Raw genomic sequence first — 25397 nt, 5'->3', positions numbered from 1 at the left:
GAATATTTAGAGTTTATGAGGACCATAAGGAACAGGATTATCGAAATGGAGAGATAAGACAAATTCATACATAGGAGGGAACCCATAGGTGCCCTGCTTGAGAGAATCTGACTAAGGTCCTTGGAAAACAGGATGTGTCAGCTTTTTAATCAGAGCTTCAGCTCCCCAGGCAATACTATGAGAAAGGCTATGAGCAAGATAAGGCTGCAAGCACGGCCTGCATGGATGTGGAAGTATTTAGACGTTTCAGAAATGAATGCAAGGTTTGGTCAAGCTGCAGTGGGACAGGGTGGAACACAGAGGTGAGGCGAGAAGAAAAAAGAACATACTAAAGGATTCTTCGCAGAATACTGGGGGATCTCTGCTCTTGTTACAAAGGAAGAAGAATTGACTTTTTGAGATTATGTCAGACACAATGCCCTTGAGAAATGTGCTTTCCTTGCTCATCTGAGTACATGGGTGTGCTTAGTTGCTCAGTCGTGTCCAACTTTGGTTCCCCATGAACTGTAGCCCACCCTGCTCCTCTGTCCATGGAATTCTCCAGGCAAGAATACTGGAGTGGGTAGCCATTCCCTTCTCCAGGGGATTTTCCCAACCCAGGGATTGAACCCAGGTCTCCTGCATTGCAGATGGATACTTTACCACCTGAGCTACCAGGGAAGCCCCCCTGCTCATCTGAGGAAATCGCAACTCCATTCCCAGTAAGCCGGCTCAGCCGCTGCTGGGGTCAGGAACAGGAGGGCACAGGACCACTCACTCAGACGTCTGCGGTGTGCCTACCTTTGAGGAATTAAATTTGTGCAGACACCCAAGTCTGAAGCTTACTTTTATTGTCCAGCTGAGCTCGATATTTACTAAATCCTTTCAGCCGCACTCTCTGGCCCAGCAGATCAAGGAATTCTTCAAAAGCTGGACCTGCCGTCTCGTTGTTATACATTTCCTCTTCGGTACTCTGGCCAGCTTTGCAGTACAGAATCCCGATCTTGTGCTGAAAGCTCAGCTGAAATGGGGGAGAAAGGTAAATTACTTGGCAAAAAGTATCAGATGTGTACACCTGAAACTAACACAATATTGTAAATCAGCTATGTTGTTAGTCGCTCAGTCACGTCCGACACAGCCCGCCGGGCTCCTCTGTCCACGGATTTTTCAGGCAAGAATAGTGGAGCAGGTACTATTCCCTTCTCCAGGGGATCTTCCTGACCCATGGAATGAACCAGGGTCTCCCTCATTGCAGGCAGATTCTTTACCATCTGAGCCACCAGGGAAGCCCATACTCCAATATAAAACATAAAATAAATTTAAAAAATTAAAAAGCATCACACAAGCTAACTTCAGCAAAATTAAAATTATAGGAGCTGAGAATTCTGTTCACAGGAAAGCATGCCAGGACAATTTCCAGAAGCTAAAAAAAGTAATCAACTGTCATTCTGCAAAACCCTACAAATTCATAACAAATCCAGAGACCTGAAAATAACAGCTGGAGAAATGTCAGACAACCTAAGAAATACAGTGAATGGCCCTGCCTACATGGGAGTTTGCAGGTTTCCAAAGCAGACAGCTAGGTTCAAACATTTATTTAAAAATAGAGTTGTGGAAACATCTTATACCCTCTGTATAGTAAATAGCATTATCTTCAAAGTTAGAAAGAAAAAAAAAAAGCTGTATATTTTCAGAAGTTTTCCCTCTCTGGTTCTTAATGCTTTTTTGTTGCCATTATTTGAACATTCATGGAAATATGAAAGACTGTAATGGAAAAAACAACTCAAATTAAGGTCTGGGGAGGAAAGACTCCCACTGAAAATTGTGATCCATGTATATTGATAGAATAATGTCTTATTTCCACAAAAGTAACTCTGGCTGAGCCATTACAGTCATTTCTACATTTTTGACTATCTTGAAAGCATATGCTAAGTATACAATAGACCGTAAAGAACTTTAATAGCAACTGAAGGGTTCCTGCTATAATTCTGTCTCTCTGTCCATCCATGCCATGATGGAAGCTACCACACTACTTCCTCCTAAGGCAGGGGAGACATGGGATCCACCTTTACAGCTTTTTAATTTTCCCTAAAGAGGAACTACCCATCAAACACAAAAGCAGGGCACTTTATCCTACGAGCAGCAATCTGAGCCTCAAAGACTGACGAATTATCAGCCCTCCCCAATTCCCTAAAGGCATCTGTCCACAACACTGTTCACTTTTATTACCAAACTGTAAAACAGAGCCTTTAATCAAAACTCAGAGCTGACTGTATCAGTAAAATAGGGCAACATGGTACTAATTTCTCTCGAGTAGCACAGTGATGGCAGCAGTCTCATCCGAGTGACCTATGACACTTACAATCCAAGAAAGGGAGGGATACGTCTGCTATGCATCTCAGTGGAGGGGCTGGGGAAGCTCAGAGCTGAGCAGGCAGCTGAGCACCAGTACACGTGCTGTGCCCTGACTGAGAGCTTTGCGGGAGGGGAGGAGCCAAAGCGATGACTCCCTGTTCACCATCTGACCATGCCCACCTACGGGGATGGCTTCTGGGGCTCGGGGGAGGGAGAGGGAGACAGCACACGGGCCTGATGTTCCTGTCTGCCCAAATCACCCAAATCACACTGTGAGGACACGGCTCCAGGCTCTGAGTGTGGGCCTGTGAGATGCTGGGTTTAAGCTGCTAGCATTACGAACTGTGCTGATTCCCTGGTGGCTCAGACAGTGAAGAATCCGCCAACAATGCAGGAGACGCGGGTTCAATCCCTGGGTCGGAAAGACCCCCTGGAGGAGGGAATGGCTCCCCACTCCAGTACCCTCGCCTAGAGAATCCCACGAACAGAGGAGCCTGGCAGAGAGTCAGACATGACTGAGCTACTAACATTTACTTACTAGGTCTTTAGTAACATCAAGACAAAACACACTTCCATGCACCCAGGGAGTGAGGAATAAACGTTTCTGATCAACTCAAGTAACGAAACAAATGAGACACCACATTTATTGCAAAGGGACCATCATCTTAAAAAAAAAATAAGTATAAGACAAATGCCTTGTACTATTTCACTATAAACGCTCATTGTTCTGAGTGATTCGGAAAACACTGTAGGACCTTAAAGTACTTTAGGAAACACTTGGGATTGACAAGTGTCACCGCCGACGTGATGACATTGGTGACTGTCAGAATCTGGGTTAGTTCTCTAGTGTGACCCCTGGACGACTCTCCACCTCCTCAGAGCTGTGATGTTTTGACTTCTCTTCTGCCCTCTCCAGCTGTCTGGCCCCAGCCTTACAGCGAGTCCCCCTGAAATTCTGTGGTGTGATTAGCAGGCGCGCGTACCCAGCATCCCCAGGACCACACACTCCCGCACCCCCATCTCCTCTGCACCCAGCAGGGGTGGCTGCACCGTCAACTGCATCCTAGGCGCTCACTGTCCCAGGGCTGCTCCCCACCCTGCTCGCTACTCCCCTGGAGCCCTGTCGCCTCCTCCAGCACCACCCCGCCTTCTCCGTGCCCTCCCACACCTGTGGCTTGTCCCAGGGTGCCCCACCATCTCCAGCAGCAACCTCTGGGGAGCAGGCCCGGCGCAAAGCCATCTCTGGTCCCAGGGTTAGGGGCTGGGGTGGCCCTGGTGGCTGAAGCAGGGCCCTCTCTGGACACACATATTTTCTCTCCAGTCCCTACCCTTGTGGACATGATGCTTTTGTGACTCAAGAATAGTTAATAGTGAAAGTCGCTGAGTTTTGTCTGACTGTGACCCCATGGACTATACAGTTCATGGAATTCTCCAGGCCAGAATACTGGAATGGAGTGGGTAGCCATTCCCTTCTCCAGGGGATCTTCCCAACGCAGGGATCGAACCCAGGTCTCCTGCATTGCAGGCAGATTCTTTACCAGCTGAGCCATGAGGGAAGCCCAAGCTGAGGTCAAATACCCAGATAACTGAACCCCCTCAGGGCTTCTGCACTGAGTGCAGGGCTATCCGCTCACATATCCTTTCTTCCAGCTTCCGGACAAACGAGCGTGTCTACATCCCAACTGGGAAGAGGACTGGCCTTTCATCCAAGAAGTCCTGGGCCCATGGATGTGGCTAGGAGAGGCTTCAAAGTCCCCAGGTGTCCTTCCCAGCCCCCAGAACTCTGCTCCAATGGAGATGCCCTCTCACACACACACACACACACATACACACACCACTTGGGCCTCCCCCCCCCGACACACACTCACCGGCTTGTCCTCTGTGACCTGTGTGCCAGTGGGAGAGGATGCAAGATGGGACTTTGGAAACAGAATCGTCTCCAGCGACTGAGAATTAACCAGTGGCCAGTGTAGTGCAAGTCCAGTAAAAGAACAGAATGGGACGTTGCGTGGAGGAAGACACAGCTCTCCGTCTCTTAGTAACCTCATGAAATCAACAGCAATGCAATATACCGAGGCTGACCCCTCCCACCCACGGTTTATCAGAAAGCTGGCACGATTCCAAGAGGAGGACAGACCTCAGCTCTCCATGAACTAAAACCCCCAATTCTCTTGGAACAAGCTTCGTCTCTAAGGCCTCTACACCTACACCTGAGGTCACCTTTAACCACACCTTCACTCCCACTGACCCTCCTTAACTGTTCTGATGTGAACTGCACCAGGCTCACAGTCCTGGGGGAACCTCAGGGAACCAGGAACCTCGGGCATCACCACAGTCAAAAACTAAAAACACCCACTTGTCAAAACTCTATACTGCTTCCGTGTCCAGGGCTGAACACACAGACCTTGCATAGACAGGCAGACGATCCCCAGCCCCCTGAGAATGGATCAAGACTGCACGCTCTGTACCCAAGGCCAGAAACTCTGTAATTATTGACCAGAAAATTTAAAGGAAGGTAGCAAAAGACAAAGTCTCAGAATGGCCTTGAAAATAAATTCAAGTGTGCAGGAAAGTCCTGCCACTGCACTTTCTAAACTCAACCACCTGTTCTAAGTTGTAGTCTCGTGTGTTCAGACCGTTTTGATTTCCTTTCAAGCAAACCTGGTGCATGAGTGAACATATATCTGGAGGGGCAGTTGGCTTAAGAACAAACGAATCCAAAGATGCCATAATATTCTAAGTCAGTAAGCTGTCATAACCAACCTGAATTATTTTTTTTACAAAGTCAACCTAGTGGGGAGGTACAAATTAAGACTTTTGCATTAACATAACACACTACTATATATGGTCTTCTCAGGGGGCACAAGCAGTAAAGAATCCGCCTGCCAATCCACATAAGACACATGGGTTCAATTTCTGGGTCAGGAAGATCCCCTGGGGGGAGGGCATGGCAACACACTCCAGTATTCTTGCCTGGAGAATCCCATGGACAGAGGAGCCTGGAGGGCATAAGTTCACAGCATCACCAAGGGCTGGACACAACTGAAGTGACTTCATACACACTATGTAAAAAAGATGAAAAACAAGGACCTACTGTACAGCCAGAGAGCTCTACTCAATATCCCATAATAATCTACAGTAAAAAGCACATACATACATATATAATATATATGTATGACTGAATCACTCTACTGTACATCTGAAACTAATACAACATTCTAACTATACTCCAATTTTTTTAAAAAGTCAATGTATATAATCTTATGAACTCACTTGTTAGAAAAACTAGGAGAGTCTTAAAAAAAAGGATCTTAGAAGTGGATGAATTTATGTACATAAAGTAACAAAACTTTCAGGTGCTGCTCAGTATTACTTTCTTTATTACTCTCCGTGGCACGGAGTCTTCCTGCTGAACACATCTTATCAAATGTAAAGAATGGAATGAATGACCTGGGACCTACCATACCTCTCACTATTACAGCATCTCTTGTACAGAGCAGATAAACTCAGTGTCAAACCATGAATAGATTCCAAACTCCAAGAAAGCAGAAAACAACAATCTATCCTTTGTAAGTAATTTTTTGAGATTAAAACCCCTTAAGAATAGAAACATAAAAATTGGCCCATTCCCTCCCTGGGCAGCTTTTCTATTAGGAAAGTGGATAAGAACAGCACCAACTGGAAGAAACTCTCAAACACCCCAACTGATGAGTGTAACTTTTAGAGAACCTTTAGAAACTAGAATATGAGATAAGATACCACTAAGATACCTTTAGATATCATTAAGAATTGTGGGAAGTCAAGACATCATATTGTAGCAGAGTCAAATAAATATAATCTCAAAAAAAAAAAGCACTCGAAACATATAATTGGAACTATAGGATGCACTGGTTTCCTTAAAATAAACACTGCACTCACCTTCATCACAACCTGGCTTGACTCTGTGCAGGCAAGCGGACCCAAGTCTGGCTCAGTGACAAATGCTTCACACCAAGCCTACCTGAACCCTGAGTCCCCAGACCAGCAGCAACACACCTGCTCTGCCCCTCCATGACAACAGGATTTTCTCAGCTGCCTCACGGCCATTATAGACCACACACTTTACTAGCGATAACCATGGTGAATGCTTCTGTGCAATTTTAGAAGTCAACTACTCGGGTTTAGTTGTTGGTTTGAATATGTCAGGCCTCAATGTTGAGAAAGGCGGATCTCAGGATTATCCATTCTGAATATCATGGTGTCTGCTTCCTCTGGCTGAGAATGCAGTGTTCATTTGCTAGAATAATTACAACTTCATCTCTTTTAGACTTCCAGCCATCCAAGAGTATCAAACACTCCACCAATACAACACAATGAGTGTTACTGGGTCAGCCAGGAAATACCACATCTTCCCTCCAAAATGTGCCAAAATATTTTCCTTGGAAACTTCTGGAATGACATCACAATTGTCTTTTTCTTTTGTTTAAACCAGGTGAAAGAAAAGTGAAAAGCGCCAGTCGCTTAGTCATGTCCAACTCTTTGCGACCCCATGGACTGTAGCCCGCCAGGCTCCTCAGTTTATGGGATTCTCCAGGCAAGGACGCTGGAGTGGTTGCCATGTCCTTCTCCAGGGGATCTTCCTGGCCCAGGTCTCTGGCATTCCAGGCAGGTTCTTAACTGTTTAAGCCATGAGGGACTTAAACAGAAATCCACTCATTTAAAACAAACTGCATACACTTGGGCACCTACCTCTCAGTTTTGCCTACAAATTATCTTACATCTGAAGTTAAAAGACCTCTTTCCATCTTCTGGGCCAGCATCTACATCCTGTCCATCACTGTCTCCCGGATGATGTCAATAATCCCATAGCTGATTATTGTGTGATTCACACCATGGGCTCCAGGCCACCATGAAGCTCTGCCTTCACCTGACTGTCCAATTCCCTTCTACCAGAATAATCTTCCTAAGGACAACTACCAGCATGTCATGTCCCACTCGAAAACCTTCAATGCTTCCTCCTGCCTCCCATACCAAGCGCACAAGCCTCAGCCCAGCACTCACTCTTCTATGCTTACTGTCGTCGTTTCAACTCTCAGCTTCCCTGCGTGCGCCCTTTCCTTGAAAAGAAAAGAGTCATAGTTTCTAAAAGAGCTAAGTACTCATATCTCCCTGTTGGAATTCTACTCAAATCTCTCTCCCTAGAACACACTGCACTTCGGCCCCTTCAAACCCACCACGGCCACATTCTGCCTTGCAAGGGCCTTTGTGCTCTGTCATAGCGACCTCCCCAAGAGTAAGGACCAGGTCTTAGCGTCTCGATTCTCCTGATGCATGCTGTTCACTGCCATCTGTAATCCTGATGCTTTGCACACAGTAAACAACAATAAATGTTAGTTGAGGGAAAGATCCAATGTGAGTCCTTTAAACCCGGGGGATGGACTTCCCGGGTGGCCCAGCAGCTAAGACTCCATGCTCTCAACACAGAGGGCCTAGGTTTGACCCCTGGTCAGGGAGCTAGATCCCACATGCCACATCACAGACCCACATTCTGCAGCTAAGACCAGGCATAGCCAAATAAACAAATGAAATAAATAAATTTAAAAACAACATCAACTACAAAAACCCTGGGGAAAGGACACCAGCGATCTCACGGTCAGGAATCAGATCTGCTCCTGCTGGCTGGGACATACCAGACCTTGATAAAAATAATGCACGTCACAGACTTCCCTGGTGGTCTAGTGATTAAGGATCCACCTACCAAAGGAGAGGACAGAGGTTCAGTCTCTAGTCTGGGCAGTAAGATTCCACATGCTGCAGAGCAACTAAGCCTTTGAGCCACAACTCCTGAGCCTGTGTTCCAGAGCTTGCGAGCCACAGCTACTGCGCCCACATACGTTAACTACTGAAGTCTTTGCGCCTACAGCCTGTGCTCTGAATGCAACAAGAAGCCACCAAAATGAGAAGTCATCACACACAGCCAGAGAGTAGTCCCTGCTGGCCACAACTAGAGAAAACCCATGTAGCAACAAAGACCCAACGCAGCCAAAAATAAATAAGTAATTTTAAAAAGAGAACAAGTACACAATCATCTTTTAAGAAAACAATGCAAGTCACAACTCAGCAGGAGATGCATTACTTAATAATAAAGGCATCGTAACTAGCAATAGAGGCACATTTGGGGAAAACTGGAGAGAAAGTGCTTTAAGGCGTTAAAAATAAATAATCTTAAAAGGGAGATGGATGGGAAAATTCTGAAACATTCAGGACCATGGACACCAACTGTCAGACACTTCCGTCTCATACATGATACACACCCCTTGCTCATCGAGCTTGAGCAGTTGCTCTGAGACCTTGGGTGAGCTGGAGGCTTGCCTCAGGCACTGGATGCTGAGCTCAGGAATGACGTATTCCAGAACTTCTTTGAGCGGGAGCCCACGTGCAGTCCCATGCCTGGCGGTAGAGGGTATGGCATCTTCCAAAATTGCTCCTCTCAGCGTCGTCAGCTGTGGGGCAAAACAGCACACACTGCAGTTAACCTCGACTCTTTAAAGCATAATGTTTCAATTGCCTTAAAAAAAAGAGGAAGAAAGAGAAGGCTCTTTTCTAAGTGAGTACAGGAGACTACAGTTCTCAGTCTGAAGAAGCAGATTCAACCTTTGTCAGTCTTTACACAGAGGTATACAGAAGTCAGGAAGGAGCTGGGTGCGGCTGATATAACCAGATGTGCCCAAGGCATGAGGAGGAGGGGGCACTGCCCCACCAGGGAGACATAAAGACACACCCCCCGCAATCAGAGCCAACAGTGCTGCCAAGCCAGGAGCCGCAGGGCTGGGCCAGTCACGGCCACCTCCTCCTCCTTCCCTTCCCTTTCCTTTCTCCCACGGTCCATCATCTTCTTTTCTTCTACTCTTTTCGGTTTTGTTTTTTTTTTTTTTTGTATTTTTCCTTTTTATTTGTTTTCTTATTTTTTTCTGTCTTCTACTCTTCATGTTCTTCTATTTAACTTCCCACTGCTGACAATTCCTGAGGCTGGGTGGGGCCACTCTGAAACCCCTAGGGGCAAGTGACTCAGGTCCAAGAAGGCTCTTCCTCCCTATCTGGGACATGTCCTCATGGAGTCACCGTTCTGACACAGCAAATCTAATCCCGGGTCTAATGTGCCGAGAAAGGAACCCAGCAGCACTGCCAGCCTAGAGGCCTGGCCCTCACCCCACCCCACCCCACCCTGCACTCTTGCTACAAAGCAGCCGCGGTAATGGAGGTAGCAGTGGCGCTTAGCATTTGCACAGTGCCCAGGGCACGCTGTCCAACAAGACTTTCTGCAGTGATGAGATCGTCCCCCCGCTGCACTGGCTGGCCCGGGAGCCATCATCCCCCAAGTGGCTGTGAAGCGCGTGACCTGTTACAGGTGTGGCAGCGGAGCCATATTTCTTACTCAATCCCCTTCAATTCAAATAGCCACCTGTAGTTAGCGGCTACTGACCCGGATGGCACAGGTCCACAGCTTAAATTATGCCATCTTCAGAGAGGGCTTTTTTCTCCTACTTATGGCCCAGAACCTGGGCCCAGGCAAGTAGACACCAAGTACTAGGCTTGGGCAAAGTCTTCGAGGGGCTCTCTGAACTCAGATCCAGGAGTCGCCAAAATACACATTCAGGACTGTGTGACCAACACATTCCCATCTAATTACAATGGTCAAGAGGATAAAAACTAAAGTGCAAATCAGATCTGGTTCTTTACATAAATCAACATTCCCATCTACGTGCCTCAGTCATCTGTGTAACAGCCGTACTTTTCACTCAAAGCAAGACCAGTAGAGGAGTAACCTGGTTGCTGGTGGGAGGAAGTGTGGGTCCACAGAGCTCCTGGAGCCACAGACAAGCTCAGCCAACACTCAACTCATGGATGGCTTCCTGGTTTTCTGCATTTGATTCTAAAGTTGTTTTTCAATTTTGACCTGAATCATATAGTTCAGATTTGTCCTCTGCCTTATGCCCAAGAACCTTGCATTTTGATGATTTTATCCTTTCTGTCCTGTGAGATGACAGTAAAATCACTGCCACTTAACATCCCTCACAAGTTTGCAAATCTTTCACTTGGAAACAGTGTAAGCCCTTTCAGTCATCTTAACTGGTGTGATCAACATTGACAATAAAAGCAACACACTGTGGGAAACAACCCAAGCAGTGACCAGAGGTCCAGCCCAGGGCAGACGCCACGAGCGCCCAGTACCTCACTTGTCCTGAAAACCACTCGGTAGTTGAACTGGGGCCCTTCCTTCTCCTTGGGGTCTTCCACCTTCTCCCTCCGGACACTGACTGCCACAGGGCCGAGGCTCTCATCGATTCCAAAGTAGTTCTGATGCTCTGTGATGGAGAAAGTGGAGGCATGAGAAGAAGGAAGCAGGAAGAGGACAGGGATTTTGCAACTTGTGTATCTAGTCCAGAAGATGCACCAGGGTCTCTGGTGCAGGATTTCCCACAAATGCGATCAATTTTTTTGTCTCCAACTTAAATGCACTTTTCTTGTTTATTGCAAGAGGACACTTGCTTCACAATATTGCGTTGGTCTCTGCCATACATCAACATGAATCAGCCACAGGTATACATATGTCTACCCCCTCCTGAACCCCCTTCCATCCCCCGCCCCACCCCACCATGCAGTGCTCTAGAACGGCACAAAGCACTGGGTTGAGTGCCCGCCTGGTAGGTGACTATGAGGCAGCCAGCATAGGGACCTCCAAGGACATTCCTCCTAAGAGATGATCATTAGTCTCTCACTCACAGAACACTTGTGTGCCAGACATGGTCCTGGCCGTGGGGTCACAACCCAGAAAAACTCCCCTGTCATGAAGCATGTATTCCAGAACGCTGCCAGTGACGGCAAGCTCAGCTCTGGGAGAAGCCCTTCTGGATGCATAAGTGAGCTCTGCTGAAAGAAGTATGAAAGCTTCACTCCAACCACACTTTTTAAGTGTCTTCTTCTGCAAGGACCCAGACTTAAGGCAACACTCAGATGTGGTCCAACCCATATGACACGGAGGGTGCAGTTACCCCCATGTTTATTCATGCTGCTTCTCTGTTTTAGCAAACCTTCATACCAACAATCCATGCAAAGTGAGCGCTCCATGCAAAGCCCCAGGTGTTGTTCATTTACTTCTTAACGAACTGCTGCCCAGTCCATTCTCCAAGGTGCACACTTACAAAGCTGGTTTTTTTCACCCTGTATGCAAAATCACTTTAATAACCTCCCCCTTTTTTACTTTTATCCCTTTGCAATGTCACCTTAGTGGTTTGGGCCAATCTTTCTGATGTATAGTTTTCAGTTAAAAAGAAACATGCTCTATCACATGTTTGTAAGCTTGAAAAAAGCCATAGGTATTCCAAACTCTTTGGGTTATGCTAACATCTTCTGCTGCAGTAATTTCTGAAGGAATAAGGAATGTTATTCATAAAGTGGAAAACAGGTTAAGTTCAACAAAGAAAAACAGTATCACTCAAGGAAAACATTATCCAAAGCCACTAATGAACACTGGCTACATCTTCAAAGGCAGACCATTTACTTTTTACTTGCAACCAAATGAGATAAACACTGACAGACTTTCCTTCTGAACCAGTCAGGACTGGAAGCAGCAAGTCCCCTATTTCAGGCACTAAAAAGGTGAATTACTGCCTCGGTCCTGGGCTTATACAACAGGAAGTGAGTCTCTGTTTTTCATGGATACCTCATCCTTGTAAATTATGTACTGGTAACAGTCTGCTTAACTGTTACAAACATGCACAACTCCAGCGAAACTAAAAACGAATAAAAAATTGACTAATAAATTAAAAATACATTGCAAAAAATGAATTATTTACCAACAATGAGTTATTTATCAACAGCCTGATGCATTAAGAACATATTTCAAGAATTACTTGCAAAAATGCTCAGATCAGTTTCTTGGTAGGCATTTGATAAAACCTGTGAACATGAATCAAAAGAAAGTCAGAGGCTTCCCTGGTGGTCCAGTGGTTAAGAATTCACCTGCCAATGCAGGGGACATAGGTTCAATCCCTGGTCCAGAAGATTCCAAATGCTTTCAACTTCTTTTTCAAAAAAAAAGTATAGCTAATTTACCATATTGTGTTCATTTCAGGCATAAAGCATAGTGATTCAGTATTTTTATAGACTTTATTCTATTAACAGTCATATACAAAATAATGGCTATAATTTCCTGTGCTGCACAATATATCCTTGTTGCTTATCTATTTCATCCCAAACAGCCCACATCTCTTCATCCCCTACCCCGACCCTCTACCCTTTCCTCCCCTCACTGGTTACCACTAGCTTGTTTTCTGAATCTGTGAGTCTGTTCTGCTATATATATCCAGTTGTTTTATTTTTTAGATTCTACATACCAATCAATAATTACTTGTCTTTCTCTGACTTATTTCACTAAACATAATATTCTTCAAGTACAATCACACTGCCACAAATGGCGGTGTTTCATTCTTTTTTATGGCTGAATAATAAAGAACGTACCCTTTCTTTATCCATTCATCTGCTGATGTACACGTAGGTTGTTTCCACGTTTCGGCTATTGTGCACAGTGTTACTATGACCACCGGGGTGCAGGTATCTTTTTGAACTATAGTTTTCTTCAGGTATATGCCCAGGACTGGCACTGCAGGATCCCATGGCAACTCTATTTTTGGTTTCTTGAGGAACCTCTATACTGTTCTCCATACTGGCTGTATCAATCTGCATTCCCACCGACAGTGTAGGAGGGTTCCCTTTTAATCCACACGCTCACCAACATATCCCATTTGTGGACTTTTAGGTGATGGCCATTCTGACTAGTGTGTGGTCATCTATCATTGTTACCTTGACTTCTCTAATAATTAGTGATGTTGAGCATTTTTTCACGTGCTGATTACCCATCTGTATTTCTTCTTTGGGAAAATGTCTGTTCAGGTCTTCTGCCCATTTTCTGACTGGGCTGTTTGGTTTGTGATATTGAGTTGGATGAGGCATTTATATGTTTTCATTATTAACCCCTTGTTGGTCATCATTTACAGATACTTTCTCACATATGGTAGAATGTCTTTTAGTTCTGTCAACAGATTCTTTTGCAAAAGCTTTTAAGTTTAACTCGGTTCCACTTGATTATATTTGCTATCATTTCTTTTGCCTCAGGAGACAGGTTCAAAAAAATACTGCTATGACTTATGTCAAAGAGTGTTCAGCCTGTTTTCTTTTCAATGAGCTTTATGGCCTGCAAGATTTAGGTCTTTAATCCATTTTGAATTATTTTTGAAGATGGTGTGAGGAAACATTCTCATCTCACTCTTCCACATGCAGCTGTCCAGTCTTCCAAGCACCAATTATTGATAAGACTGTCTTTTCTCCACTGTATATTGCCTCCTTTATCATAAACTACATTTGACCATAAATGTGTGGGCTTATTCCTCAGCTCTCTGTTCTGTTCCATTGATCCGTGTCTGTTTTTGTGCCTGTATCATGCTGTTTTGATTACTATCACTTTGTAGTATAATCTGATGTCTGGGAGGTGGTACCTCCAGCTTTGTTCTTTTTCCTCAAGATTGTTTTGGTAATTTAGGGATTTTTGTGGATCCACAGGAATTTTAAAATTATCTGTTCTAGTTCTACAAAAAACATCATGGGTGTCCTGATAAAGACTGCACTGGATCTGTAGACTGCTTCGGATAGTAGGACCATTTTAAAATCCTTCCAATCCAAGAGCACAGGATATCTTTCCATTTCTTTGTATCATCTTCAATTTCCATTTCTTTGTATCATCTTAATTTCCTTCATCAATATTTTATAGTTTTCAGAGTTAAGTTTACTCCTAAATATTTTATTCTTTCAGATGAAATTTTAGACAGGATTGTTATTTTAACTCTCTCTTTCAGTAGTTCATTATGAATCTATGGAAAAGCAACTGATCTCTGTATATTATCTTGTATTCTGAATCTTTGCTGACTTCACTTATTAGTTCTAATATTTTTAGGTAGATGTGGGGAGGCCATGACTGGGGAGAAGCCTTGGCTATGGGATGCAGCGGTGACCCAATCCCAGAGCCTGGGTAGGGCAGCAGCAGTCACCGCTGGCATTTACTCAAGCAGTACTTTTGCCTGGCAAATCCCATGGACAGAGGAGCCTGGTGGGCTGCAGTCCATGGGGTTGCGAAGAGTCGGACACGACTGACCGACTTCACTTTTACTTTTCACTTTCACTTTTCACTTTCATACATTGGAGAAGGAAATGGCAACCCACTCCAGTGTTCTTGCCTGGAGAATCCCAGGGACGGGGGAGCCTGGTGGGCTGCCATCTATGGGGTCACACAGAGTCGGACACGACTGAAGTGACTTAGCAGCAGCAACAGCAGCATCTTAGAAGCAGCCCAAAGCTCTATGCAGGCTACTCCACCACAGCTCACTCCACCAACCTGCTCTGTGGAGCAGACTATCTTCTGATGGCCTGTCCCCGCCACACACTGACCTCCAGTGCTGGGGGAGGAGTCATCCTCCAAGTGCAGAACCGTCCTGCTCATCAGTTAACTCTGGCATACCTTGCCTTATGTGGCACCTTCCTCGTTTGCTCCTCTGTGGCTTTATGCCATTTTTGTACTCCTTCACCATCAGTTTTTTAGTGGTGTTTGGGAGGGAGAGAGAGAACATGTATGTACAAATGGCCAAGTTTAACTAGCATCCCTAAATTCATTTACTCTTAAATATCTATAATTCTCTCCAGTATTCTTGCCTGGAGAATTCCATGGGCACAGGAGCCTGGCATGCTACAGTCCATGGGATCACACAGAGTCAGACATGACTGAAGTGACTTAGCATAAGCATCTATAAGTCTAATGAGCCTGATAATCAGTTTCTGAATCTGAGCTTTCCTACTTATTACCTACTTAATAACCCTGGGTCGTTCTTAACCTCAGCACCAACCCACCACTCCAAAATATATATAGATAATACATGTATCATCAATAACCTGAGAAAAGCATTATAGTTGAAGGCAGGAATCCTACTGACAAAAAACTCAGTGAAAAACAAAAAGAGAGCAAACATAAAATGAACAGCATTATGGGCATTTTGATTTTTGAGCCCAACACAGCTTGAGTCAAACTGCAGGAGATTCATACTTGTAGTCTCAAAAAGTTAATCTGTAATCAGAGGTTACATTACATTCAGGATAGTCTTTTAAAGAAAGCAGTGGCATATATAATATTTTACTGAGTAATTTCTATCAGGAATTCTTTTTTTTAAAAATATGTATATTACCCTTTCCACCAAAGATGGCAAATTATAGTAAGAAAAACATTTTTTTCCTTTGGGTCTATCTTTCCAAGCCATGCCCCACACTTGTTTTTGACTCTTTTCTCCATCTTTCACAGACACACACTATCTTTTTCTTCCCAAACTTCAAACTTTTTATTTTGTATTGGGATATAGCCGATTAACAACGCTGTGGTTGTTTCAGGTGAACAGCAAAGGGTCTCAGCCATACGTACACATAAATCCATTCTCCCTCAAACCCCCATCCCATCCAGGCTGGCACGTAACACTGAGGAGGGTTCCACGTGCTATGCTTATACTGTTGGCTATCCATTTTGAATATAGCAGTGCAGACACACGCTTCTGAATGCAAGGAGAGGTGACTTTTCTGCTGTGTACAACCACCACACCTTTGGACTCACCAGTTCTGAGTCCCTGCAGCTATTTTCTAAGGAATCTCTCCGTGCTAAAGTTTCACCAAGGAATACAGCAGGTTACCTGGATGTGTTTCTAAGGTAATACTATTATCTTCTGCTGCACACTGGGGCACTATGTCTAGCTTTTACATAGGGCATTCCACATATCATGAAGGGAAGCGCAGGAAAGGTGCTCCCTGTGTCTCCAGGAGGGAGCCGAGGTAACCCTCAAATGACTCCTGGTCCCTTTCAGGACTGCTCAGTCTGCTCATGTGCATCACAAGAGCCTTGCCCTCTGTGGGACAGGACAATCAGCCCCTCACCCAAGGGGCCCATCTTCATCCCAAGCACCTGATTTCCATAAAACTGCTTCAAATAAAATCCTTCCTTGGCAGAATAGAAGCTGTGAAAAGACTGTGGGAAAGCTGAATGAAAATCCACATATCATCCAAATAAAAGGCCAGATTAAAAAAAAAATCGATTAAGAACATTTCAGCGCAGGAAATGAGATTCAGCACATCGTTGTGGTGCACTTTGTTCAGTAAAGAAAAGAAAACATTCTAATTTGGAAGAGCTGTTTTTTCTTTTTTAAGCGCTATGCGGAACCTCAGTCCAAAGGCTGTTTCCAGGCACGGTCACATCTTGGACGGCAGACGTCCTGGGTTCATCTCATGCACTGAAGAGGCAAGGATCCCAACGCTCCAGGCTGCCGAGGCCAGCATGTGAGAGAAGCCCTGCGCCTCTCCCTCACGAGGTTTCTCACCTGGTCACGGTGCCACTAGCAAGTCCACCAGAACCACGGGTGACTGGGTCGGGCCCCTTCCCCCTGCACTGGTCAGTACACACAGCAAAGCTTTCCTTTCATGGTCCTGTGCTTTTCCAACAGTCAGCTGATGATTTCACTGTCAGCTCACTGCCTCTCTGGGTTAAACCCATGGCCGCAGGTGACTGCTGTCTAATCTCCTACCTATGATGGATCTTCCATCATCTTCCCCTCCAAACCACTATTCAATCACCTCCTCTGTTCCAGGAGTTACACAGACATGAACAAGGAATGACAAATTCATAAATGAATGAATGAAGAAAACAATAGGGCCTGCTTTCACAGATACTTACATTAAGAATCATTAGAGAACCTCAAGGAACTTCAAACTCCCTGCTAATGTTTCATCGATTAAAGTTATCAAATTTGATGAGGAAAATGATGCTTTTTGGTTATATGAAGGCTCTTTTGACCAAAATTTAACCAAAGCATCAGTGAAGCTTAAAAAATCCAGTGTATTACAGTGAAAATAACAGTATTAAGGATACCTAACATAAATTAACTCATTCATCTCCATACGTATGAGCAGGTATTCCCATTTCACAGAAAGTAATACTGAAGCTGACAGGTCAATGGCATGCTCAAAGTCAGAAGCCCGTGTGACTGGGTCAGGATGCAAGCCTAGGCGGTCTGGCTTTACAGCTCCTTCACGTCAAGCAACTCAAGTGTGAACAAACTTATGGGTGCCAGCAGGGAGGATGGGGAGCAGGGATGATTAGGGAGCTTGGAATGGACATGCACGCACTGCTCTATTTAACATGATAACCAACAAGCACCTACTGTACAGCACAGGGAACTCTGCTCAGTGTTACGTGGCAGCCTGGATGGGCGGGAGATTGGGGGAGAAAGCATGCATGTATGTGTATGGCTGAGTCCCTTTTTGTCCACCTAAAACTATCACACTGCTGTTAACTGGCATTGCTTCAATACAAAATAAAAAGTAAAAAAAAAAAAAAGACAACTCAAGGGTGACGACATTACTGTGAAGATTTAAATTGTAAAAATCAACTCATACACGGTAAAATGAACACAACTTAAAGATGAGACAGCAAGCCTCTCCTGAATGTAAGGATGCTATCTTAGGAGACACAATTTTAAGAAAGCCTTGAATAAAAAGTGTAACTTGCGAAGTAAGGTAGATACCGATGAGTTCCTTTGATAAGGTATACATTTTAGTATTATCCGCTATGAGAACGGGGAGGAGAAAGAAAATACTACAAGAGCAAGAAAGGGTTTCTGCATAAAAGCTGAGAGGGCCAGTCACTGCTGAGGGGAGGAGCTTTCCAGCTGTCCTTTAATTTTTTAAGTGGGGCAAAGAATGAAATTAATTTTGGATCCGAACAAATACAGGGTTCAGTTCAATTCAGTTCAGTTGCTCAGATGTGTCCAACTCTTTGCGACCCCATGAATCGCAGCATGCCAGGCCTCCCTGTCCATCACCAACTCCCGGAGTTAAACTCATATCCATCGAGTCGGTGATGCCATCTAGTCATCTCATCCTCTGTCGTCCCCTTCTCCTCCTGCCCCCAATCCCTCCCAGCATCAGAGTCTTTTCCAGTGAGACAACTCTTTGCATGAGGTGGCCAAAGTATTAGAGTTTCAGCTTTAGCATCATTCCTTCCAAAGAACACCCAGGACTGATCTCCTTGCAGTCCAAGGGACTCTCAGGAGTCTTCTCCAACACCACATTTCAAAAGCATCAATTCTTCGGCGCTTAGCTTGCTTCACAGTCCAACTCTCACATCCATACATGACTACTGGAAAAACCATAGCCTTGACTAGATGGACCTTAGTCGGCAAAGTAATGTCTCTGCTTTTCAATATGCTATGTAGGTTGGTCATAACTTTTCTTCCAAGGAGTAAGCGTCTTTTAATTTCATGGCTGCAGTCACCATCTGCAGTGATTCTGGAGCCCAAAAAAATACAGGTAGGTGGGTTTTAAGAAGTTACTAGGTGGAGAAGGAAATGGCAGTGTTCTCCAGTGTTCTTGCCTGGAGAATCCCAGGGACGGAGGAGCCTGGTGGGCTGCTGCCTATGGGGTCGCACCGAGTTGGACACAACTGAAGTGACTTAGCAGCAGCAGCAGCAGCAGGTACTCTGAGACCTAATGTTCCAAAGACCCTAATTTCCAACTTTATTGTACCAGTGTTACCACAAATAAGTTCATGTGACCTAAGCACAGTGCGGCCAAACAATCCAAAACTCTGAGTTTGGAATACAGGTTTACTGCAGTGCCATAAGGAGACGAGAGGCTTGTGCTCAAAAATTCCTCAACTCCCCCAAAGGGGTTTAGAAAAGCACTTTTAAATGCAAGGTGAGGGAGAGGTGCGGTGAGTTGTAAGCTTCTTGGGGTTCAGAATCCTTTGTTCTTACAGCCATCCACATAGGTCAGATCATGATGTTCTGTAGACTTCCAGTGAGACAAACGCTATTCTCTCTTCTGCAACTTTTTATCTCCATAGGAATAAGAAAGTATAATACCCTTAAAGATCAGCACCTCCAGAATGGACTCTCCTGTATATTCCAGGCTTTAGGTACCATTCTTAATTTGTAGCAAAAGCAATAGTATACGAAGGTTAAAGTAAAAGAAACAAATCTAATAAGGGGGCAGATTCATTCTTCCTTGTCACAGCAGTACCAAAATGCAAGGAAGTTCTCCCAGTTAACTGCCACATTGGTCAAGCTAGACAGAAACATTAGAGTATTAATACCTCATCCAGGAGAAATATGAGAGCGTTACTCCTCAGTAGTTGACTGAGGACACGCCTGAGGCCAAAGGATGGACACGATGAACCAGCGTACAGCTCTAAGGTGCTGCAGTGGGCGGGAACTGTGACCTCCCCAGCACAGTATGTATGTTTCTCCAGCCACAGCCCCCCCACCCCATCTGCCACACGGAACCCATATGACGGTAACCCACAGGCTGAATCTCGGCTGTAGCTGGGTGATTCCTCCCTGCTAAGAGCCCCTCTGGACCTCAGTGGGAACTCTGTGGAGGCACTGGCCAGGCACTGAAGTTAAGAACTGAGCTGACTGTGCCCACTAAAGGAGGAATTTGCATCTTAGAATAGTATTATTGTTAGGTGGTACTCAGTTCACCCGTATGAATATAATAGTGTTCAATTCCCTATTAATTCTCCTCAGTGACTGTATAAAACCAGAAGAGGGGGGAAAAAAAGAAGCCACCAGGCATGAAATTCAAAACAAATGCAGCCATGCATCGCTCAGGCATGGGGTTCATTTCATATGTAAAATTATCCTCATGCCCACAACTGCCACATTAGTGAAACTCAAGTGACTGTGTTTGGAATGGAGTGGCAGACTTCACCAGATACCTTTCCCTGGGGCCCACTCTCCCATCTGGTTCTCTCTACTTTTTTCCCATCTTTTAACAATTAAAAGACTGCCCTTTAACTGCTGTACCAGAGGTGGGGATAATAGTTCCTTTTCAGAGCAAAGTCTCATACATTCCTTTTCAGAGGAAAGTCTCATACATTTATTTAAGAACTCTTGGGAGGACAAGAATGCACAGAATGTAACAGGCACTGCTCTAAACCCTTTCTTTATAGATTTTTTTTTTAATGATCCCATTTTGTAGATGATTAACAGGTACAATGAAGTTCAAGAATCTGCCCCAAACTGAGTTGGGATGTAAACCCAAGAGCCTGATTTCAGTCTACGCTCTTTCCATCAAGATAGGCCAACTCGCTGCCTAGAAGGGAGGGGAGTTTGGGGCAGGATGGATACATGTCTATCTATGGCTGAATCCCTTTGCTGTTCACCTGACACTGTCACAACACTGCTAATCGGCTAAACCCCGGTACAAAATGAAAAGTCTTCTAAAGAAAGATGCAGCACAGTCACAGGCCCCGGCTACCAGAGTGGACAGACATCTCTGCCCACTGGAAAAAAGAAGCCCACTGCCATAGAACCATCAGCTGATAGCAAGAGGGGCGAGTGAGCAGTCACACATATTCTAGAAGAATCCTTTCTTACTATATGCTCATTCGGCAGACATACAAAACAAGCATGACTCTTCAGTTAAAACATCAAGACAAAGACTGCCATCAGAGAAAAGGGTAAATTCACATAGATCAGGGTAAGCGTAGTTTTAAAAATCAGTGAACTTAAAGATCAGCTGGAGGTATGACAGACCCGCTGGGCAGGGCTGGGCCAGACCTAGGAAGGGCCTTCAAAGCTGAAGAGCTGGCATCTTAAGGTGTGAGAGTGAACGTGAAGTCACTCAGTCGTGTCCGACTCTTTGTGACCTCGTGGACTGTAGCCTACCAAGCTCCTCTGTCCACGGGATTCTCCAGGCAAGAATACTGGAGTGGGGTGCCATTTCCTTAATCTGACTTCATACTGGTACTGTTTCTTTTACTTTAACCTTTGTACCCTATTGCTTTTGCTACAAGTTAACAATGTTGCCTGCAGTCGGACATACACAGGACAGCCCATGCTCAAGGCTCTGACCTTTGATGATACAACACTTCCCCATTCATTGAGCGATTAGAGAGAATAACATTTATCTTGTTGGAGGGTTACAGGAATGTCACAATCTGACAAACCCGGACAGTGCAAGGACAAAGGATTCCCACCAACAAGTTTACAACAGCCAAACACCCCTCCCTCACCTTTCAGTATTAGAACACCCTGAATTCCAACTCTAGTTAAGATGGATCTTTAGGACACTAGCCTGTCTTCTCAACCCGCTGGTTTTCTGAATAAAGTCGCTATTCCTTGCCCTAACAACTTGTCTCGACTTGTTAGCCTGTCGTGCAGTAAGCTGTATGACCCTGGACTCCACAACGGGCTGCAATGGACTTGGGAAAAGCCAGGAAATACCCTACATTGCTGTATGGATACGGCTTTTGTTGGATACCTGGTCCACTTGGAAACAGCTAAACACTGTTTTCTGGAAAGTTCCAACCTTTTTGAAAAGAATTCCAATCTGCCTACCCCTAAGAACTCTTGTAAAGCTAAGATGGGAAGGGGAAACCGAAGTTCTCTGTCATATTCAGGAGCACACGGTGGAGCTATAAACACTAGGACCCCTAAGAACCAGGAAGAGGGGAGAAAATGAGGACAGCTAAGAACTCATTCACTACAGAGTCTGCCCTGTAAACCCACCCAGCTCCTCATGAGGGACTTCTACAAGATACATATTTCTTTCATTGTACTTGTCACCAAAAATCATAAGAAAAAAATGAGTAGGGCACAAACGCCTCCTTCAGAGAGTTCAGTGAAGGTGTGGGGGCTACAGCACCAAGGACAATCCCAAATAGTCCCTCAGCTTAACCTGAAGATTTCAAGGGGTGGGGGAGATTTAAAGAGGATATCTTGTGCGTTTCAATTCAGATAGCAGAAATAGGAAATCCTACAGCTTGACAATCCTCCTGCCTCTCAAATTTGAGAAAGATACTCATGGCAAGTACGTACAGGAAGGGCTGTACAAAACTGACAGCTTGTTAGTTTTCATTCTGTTTTAAACAGCGGAGTCAGCGGTTTGCAGAATCTTAATGGGAGTTGGATAAAGTAACAACAACCTGTAGGGTTGATACCCAAGAATCATATTTGTTTTTTCTTTCTTATTTTAAAGATTCTGATTGTAAATATATCATGTGAATTTATAACTAAAAATTTTTTTTTAATTGGGTAGACGATTAAAAAATTTTATGATTTACAAAAAGTTGCAAAGATGGGAGAGTTCTCTTATGCTACTCACCCAGCTTTCAAGCTGTTAACATCTTCCATACTTTGGTTTATTTGTTCAATTAATGAACCAATAGTGATATGTCATTATCAGCTGAAGCCCATAGTTTGCTCAGATTTTCGTACTGTTTACCTAATGTCCTCTTCCTGCTTGAGGACCCTACTTAGGATGCCATGTGACACTGTCACCCTGTCTCTCCAGGCTCCTCTAGAGTAATGGTTTCTCAGACTCCCCTTTTCTCATGACCATGGCAGTTCTGAGAAGTACTGGGCAGGGATTTTTCTAGAATGTACCTCAGCCGGGATCTGTTTAATGTTTTTCCCTAAACTGACTGACGTTATGTGTTTGGAGAGGAAGATCACAGAAACGCCACTCCCATCACATCAAGGGTATAACCGCCCACACGGTTTACTGCTGTTGATGCTGACCTGGATCACCTGCCGGGGCAGTGTTTGCCAGACTTGTCCCCTCTTCCCACACTCTGTCCTTTGCAGGTGAGTGAGCACAGCCCACATTTAAGTGGAGAAGGGGAAGGCTATGACTTAAATTTTTATAATTTTCCAAATTTTATAAAATGTAAGCATTTTTATAATAACTTGCTTTTCAAATAAAGATTATTAAAATGAATATTCATCAATATATTTTACATGAGTAGCTTTATAGATGTAAGACATAAATGTCTATTTCTGTGCTCCTGTCAAGTTCATAGGTCTTTTTTGTTTAAAGTAAAGCAAATACAGTCATTAACTCTTCTGCTAGCAAACACCTGGCATCTCCCCATGCACCCACGGGGGATAAATCACTGACCATGACTCTTAGCGTGCTAATGAGCTCTGTACACAATGACAAAAGTGTCCATGAAGGAAGCATGGGCACCCAAGGCAAGCTCCACAGCACCCAGTGGAGAAGGTTATATTTACATGTGTTTATCTGCAAAAGAAGAGGCCTAGCAGGATAAAGAGGAACCGTTCCCGGGAATTCTCTCCCACGGACTAGAGTAGTTTTCTTTCTTTTTCCTTTGCTTCTCTACCTCTTCTTATTTTCCCACAATGATCATACAACATTTATATGCCATTTAAAAATTATAAACCAAAAAAAGCATATTAAAAAGCGAAGATATCACTTTGCTGACAAAGGTCCGTACAATCAAAGCTATAGTTTTTCCGTGTATAGATGTGAGAGTTGGACCACAAAAAAGGCTGAGCACCCAAGAATTGATGCTTTTAAATTGTGGTACTGGAGAAGACTCTTGAGAGTCCCTTGGACTGCAAGGAAATTAAACCAGTCAATCCTAAAGGAAATCAACCCTGAATATTCATTGGAAGGACTGATGCTGAAGCTGAAGCTCCAATACTTTGGCCGCCTGATGCCAAGAGACAACTCACTGTAAAACACTTGATGCTGGAAAGACTGAAGGCAGAGGTAGGAGGAGGCAGCAGAGGGTGAGACGGTGAGATGCTATCACTGATCCAATGGACAGGAATCTGAGCAAACTAAGGGAGACAGTGAAGGACAGGAAGCCTGCTGTGCTGCAGTCCATGGGGTCGCAGAGAGTCAGACACGACTTAATGACTGAACAACAACAACAACCTCCCCCACCAAAAAAAAAAAAAAGAATAAATATTGTAAATCATAGTATTTTCCCCCACATTCATAGAAACACACATTCCCAAACCAGACACGTGGCCCTCCCAAGACAATGCTCCCAAAGGCTCAGACACAATTCTGTCATTTTTCACTTCACTCCTGAGTCACCAAAGAAGTGCAGCTTTATCCTTCTATTTGACCTCTGTTCACCCCGAAGTGACTTATTTCACCTTCTGGAGTCATTCTTGGGTGTGTGAGCTGAATTAAGGCTTTGGACAGCTTTAGAACTCATGAGCAACTCTCAGGTGCACAACCACCTAAACAGCACAAGACACACAGAGCCCACAGCCTGTGTGCTGAGCGAGTGGCTGCGGCTCCAGCCGCACTGGGGACAGCCAGTTGCTCACTAGCGGCTCTACATGGCTCAAAGCCCCCAGGGGTCTGCTGTGTTCCAAGGAAAGCTAAAGGGAACTGATTCAAATGTGTTCTTTTTAATGGCTGAGTAATGCTCCATTGTGTATATGTACCACCGCTTTCTTATCCATCCATCTGCTGATGGACATCTAGGTTGCTTCCATGTCCTGGCTATTATAAAGAGTGCTGCGATGAACATTGGGGTACATGTGTCTCTTTCAATTCCGGTTTCCTCGGTGCATATGCCCAGCAGTGGGATTGCTGGGTCATAAGGCAGTTCTATTTCCAGTTTTTTAAGGAATCTCCACACTGTTTTCCATAGTGGCTGTACTAGTTTGCATTCCCACCAACAGTAGGGTTCTCTTTTCTCCACACCCTCTCCAGCATTTATTGCTTGTAGACTTTTGGATCGCAGCCATTCTGACTGGTGTGAAATGGTACCTCATTATGGGAACTCATGAACACCCACGGCGGATTCATGGTGATGTGTGGCAAAACCAATACAATATTGTAAAGTAAAATAAAGTAAAAAAAAATTTTTAAAGCACAGGAAACCAAATAAAATTTTAAGTTGTGAATACTAAATAAAACTTTTGGATGTATAACAACAAAAAAAAGAAAGCTAAAAGGAGTTCCCCCACCAAGTCCACAGCAGGAATCTCCCTCCATCCAGGGGGCCTTAGCTCCCAGGAGGAAACCATAAGTTCACTAGTGCTCCATTATGCAAAAAGCAGCCTAGCCCAAAGCAACACGGTCACCGCCAGCAGAAGGAAGGGACATTAGGGAGCATTCACCAGGCTGGCTACAATCCCCATGCTCTTTCAAAAAGCTGCTTCACTGAAGGCTAC

At 44.6% G+C, this 25397-nt stretch overlaps 1 protein-coding gene across 2 annotated transcripts in view; it reads right to left on the bottom strand.

Annotated features, from left to right (window-relative positions):
• Window positions 1-25397, bottom strand: part of SIPA1L2 (signal induced proliferation associated 1 like 2) — a 117013-nt gene that overhangs the window by 85127 nt on the left and 6489 nt on the right. For both annotated transcript variants that reach the window (XM_068981910.1, XM_068981911.1), the window contains exons 2-4: window positions 10546-10679; window positions 8628-8816; window positions 826-1000 (exon numbers count right to left, since the gene is read on the bottom strand). In XM_068981910.1, the coding sequence (XP_068838011.1) occupies window positions 826-1000; window positions 8628-8816; window positions 10546-10679 (498 nt within the window). The remainder of the gene's footprint in view (window positions 1-825; window positions 1001-8627; window positions 8817-10545; window positions 10680-25397) is intronic.

The sequence above is a fragment of the Capricornis sumatraensis genome, chromosome 10, assembly GCF_032405125.1.
Source record: "Capricornis sumatraensis isolate serow.1 chromosome 10, serow.2, whole genome shotgun sequence".
NCBI lineage: Eukaryota > Metazoa > Chordata > Mammalia > Artiodactyla > Bovidae > Capricornis > Capricornis sumatraensis.
This window is presented reverse-complemented; position numbering and strand designations above follow the sequence as displayed.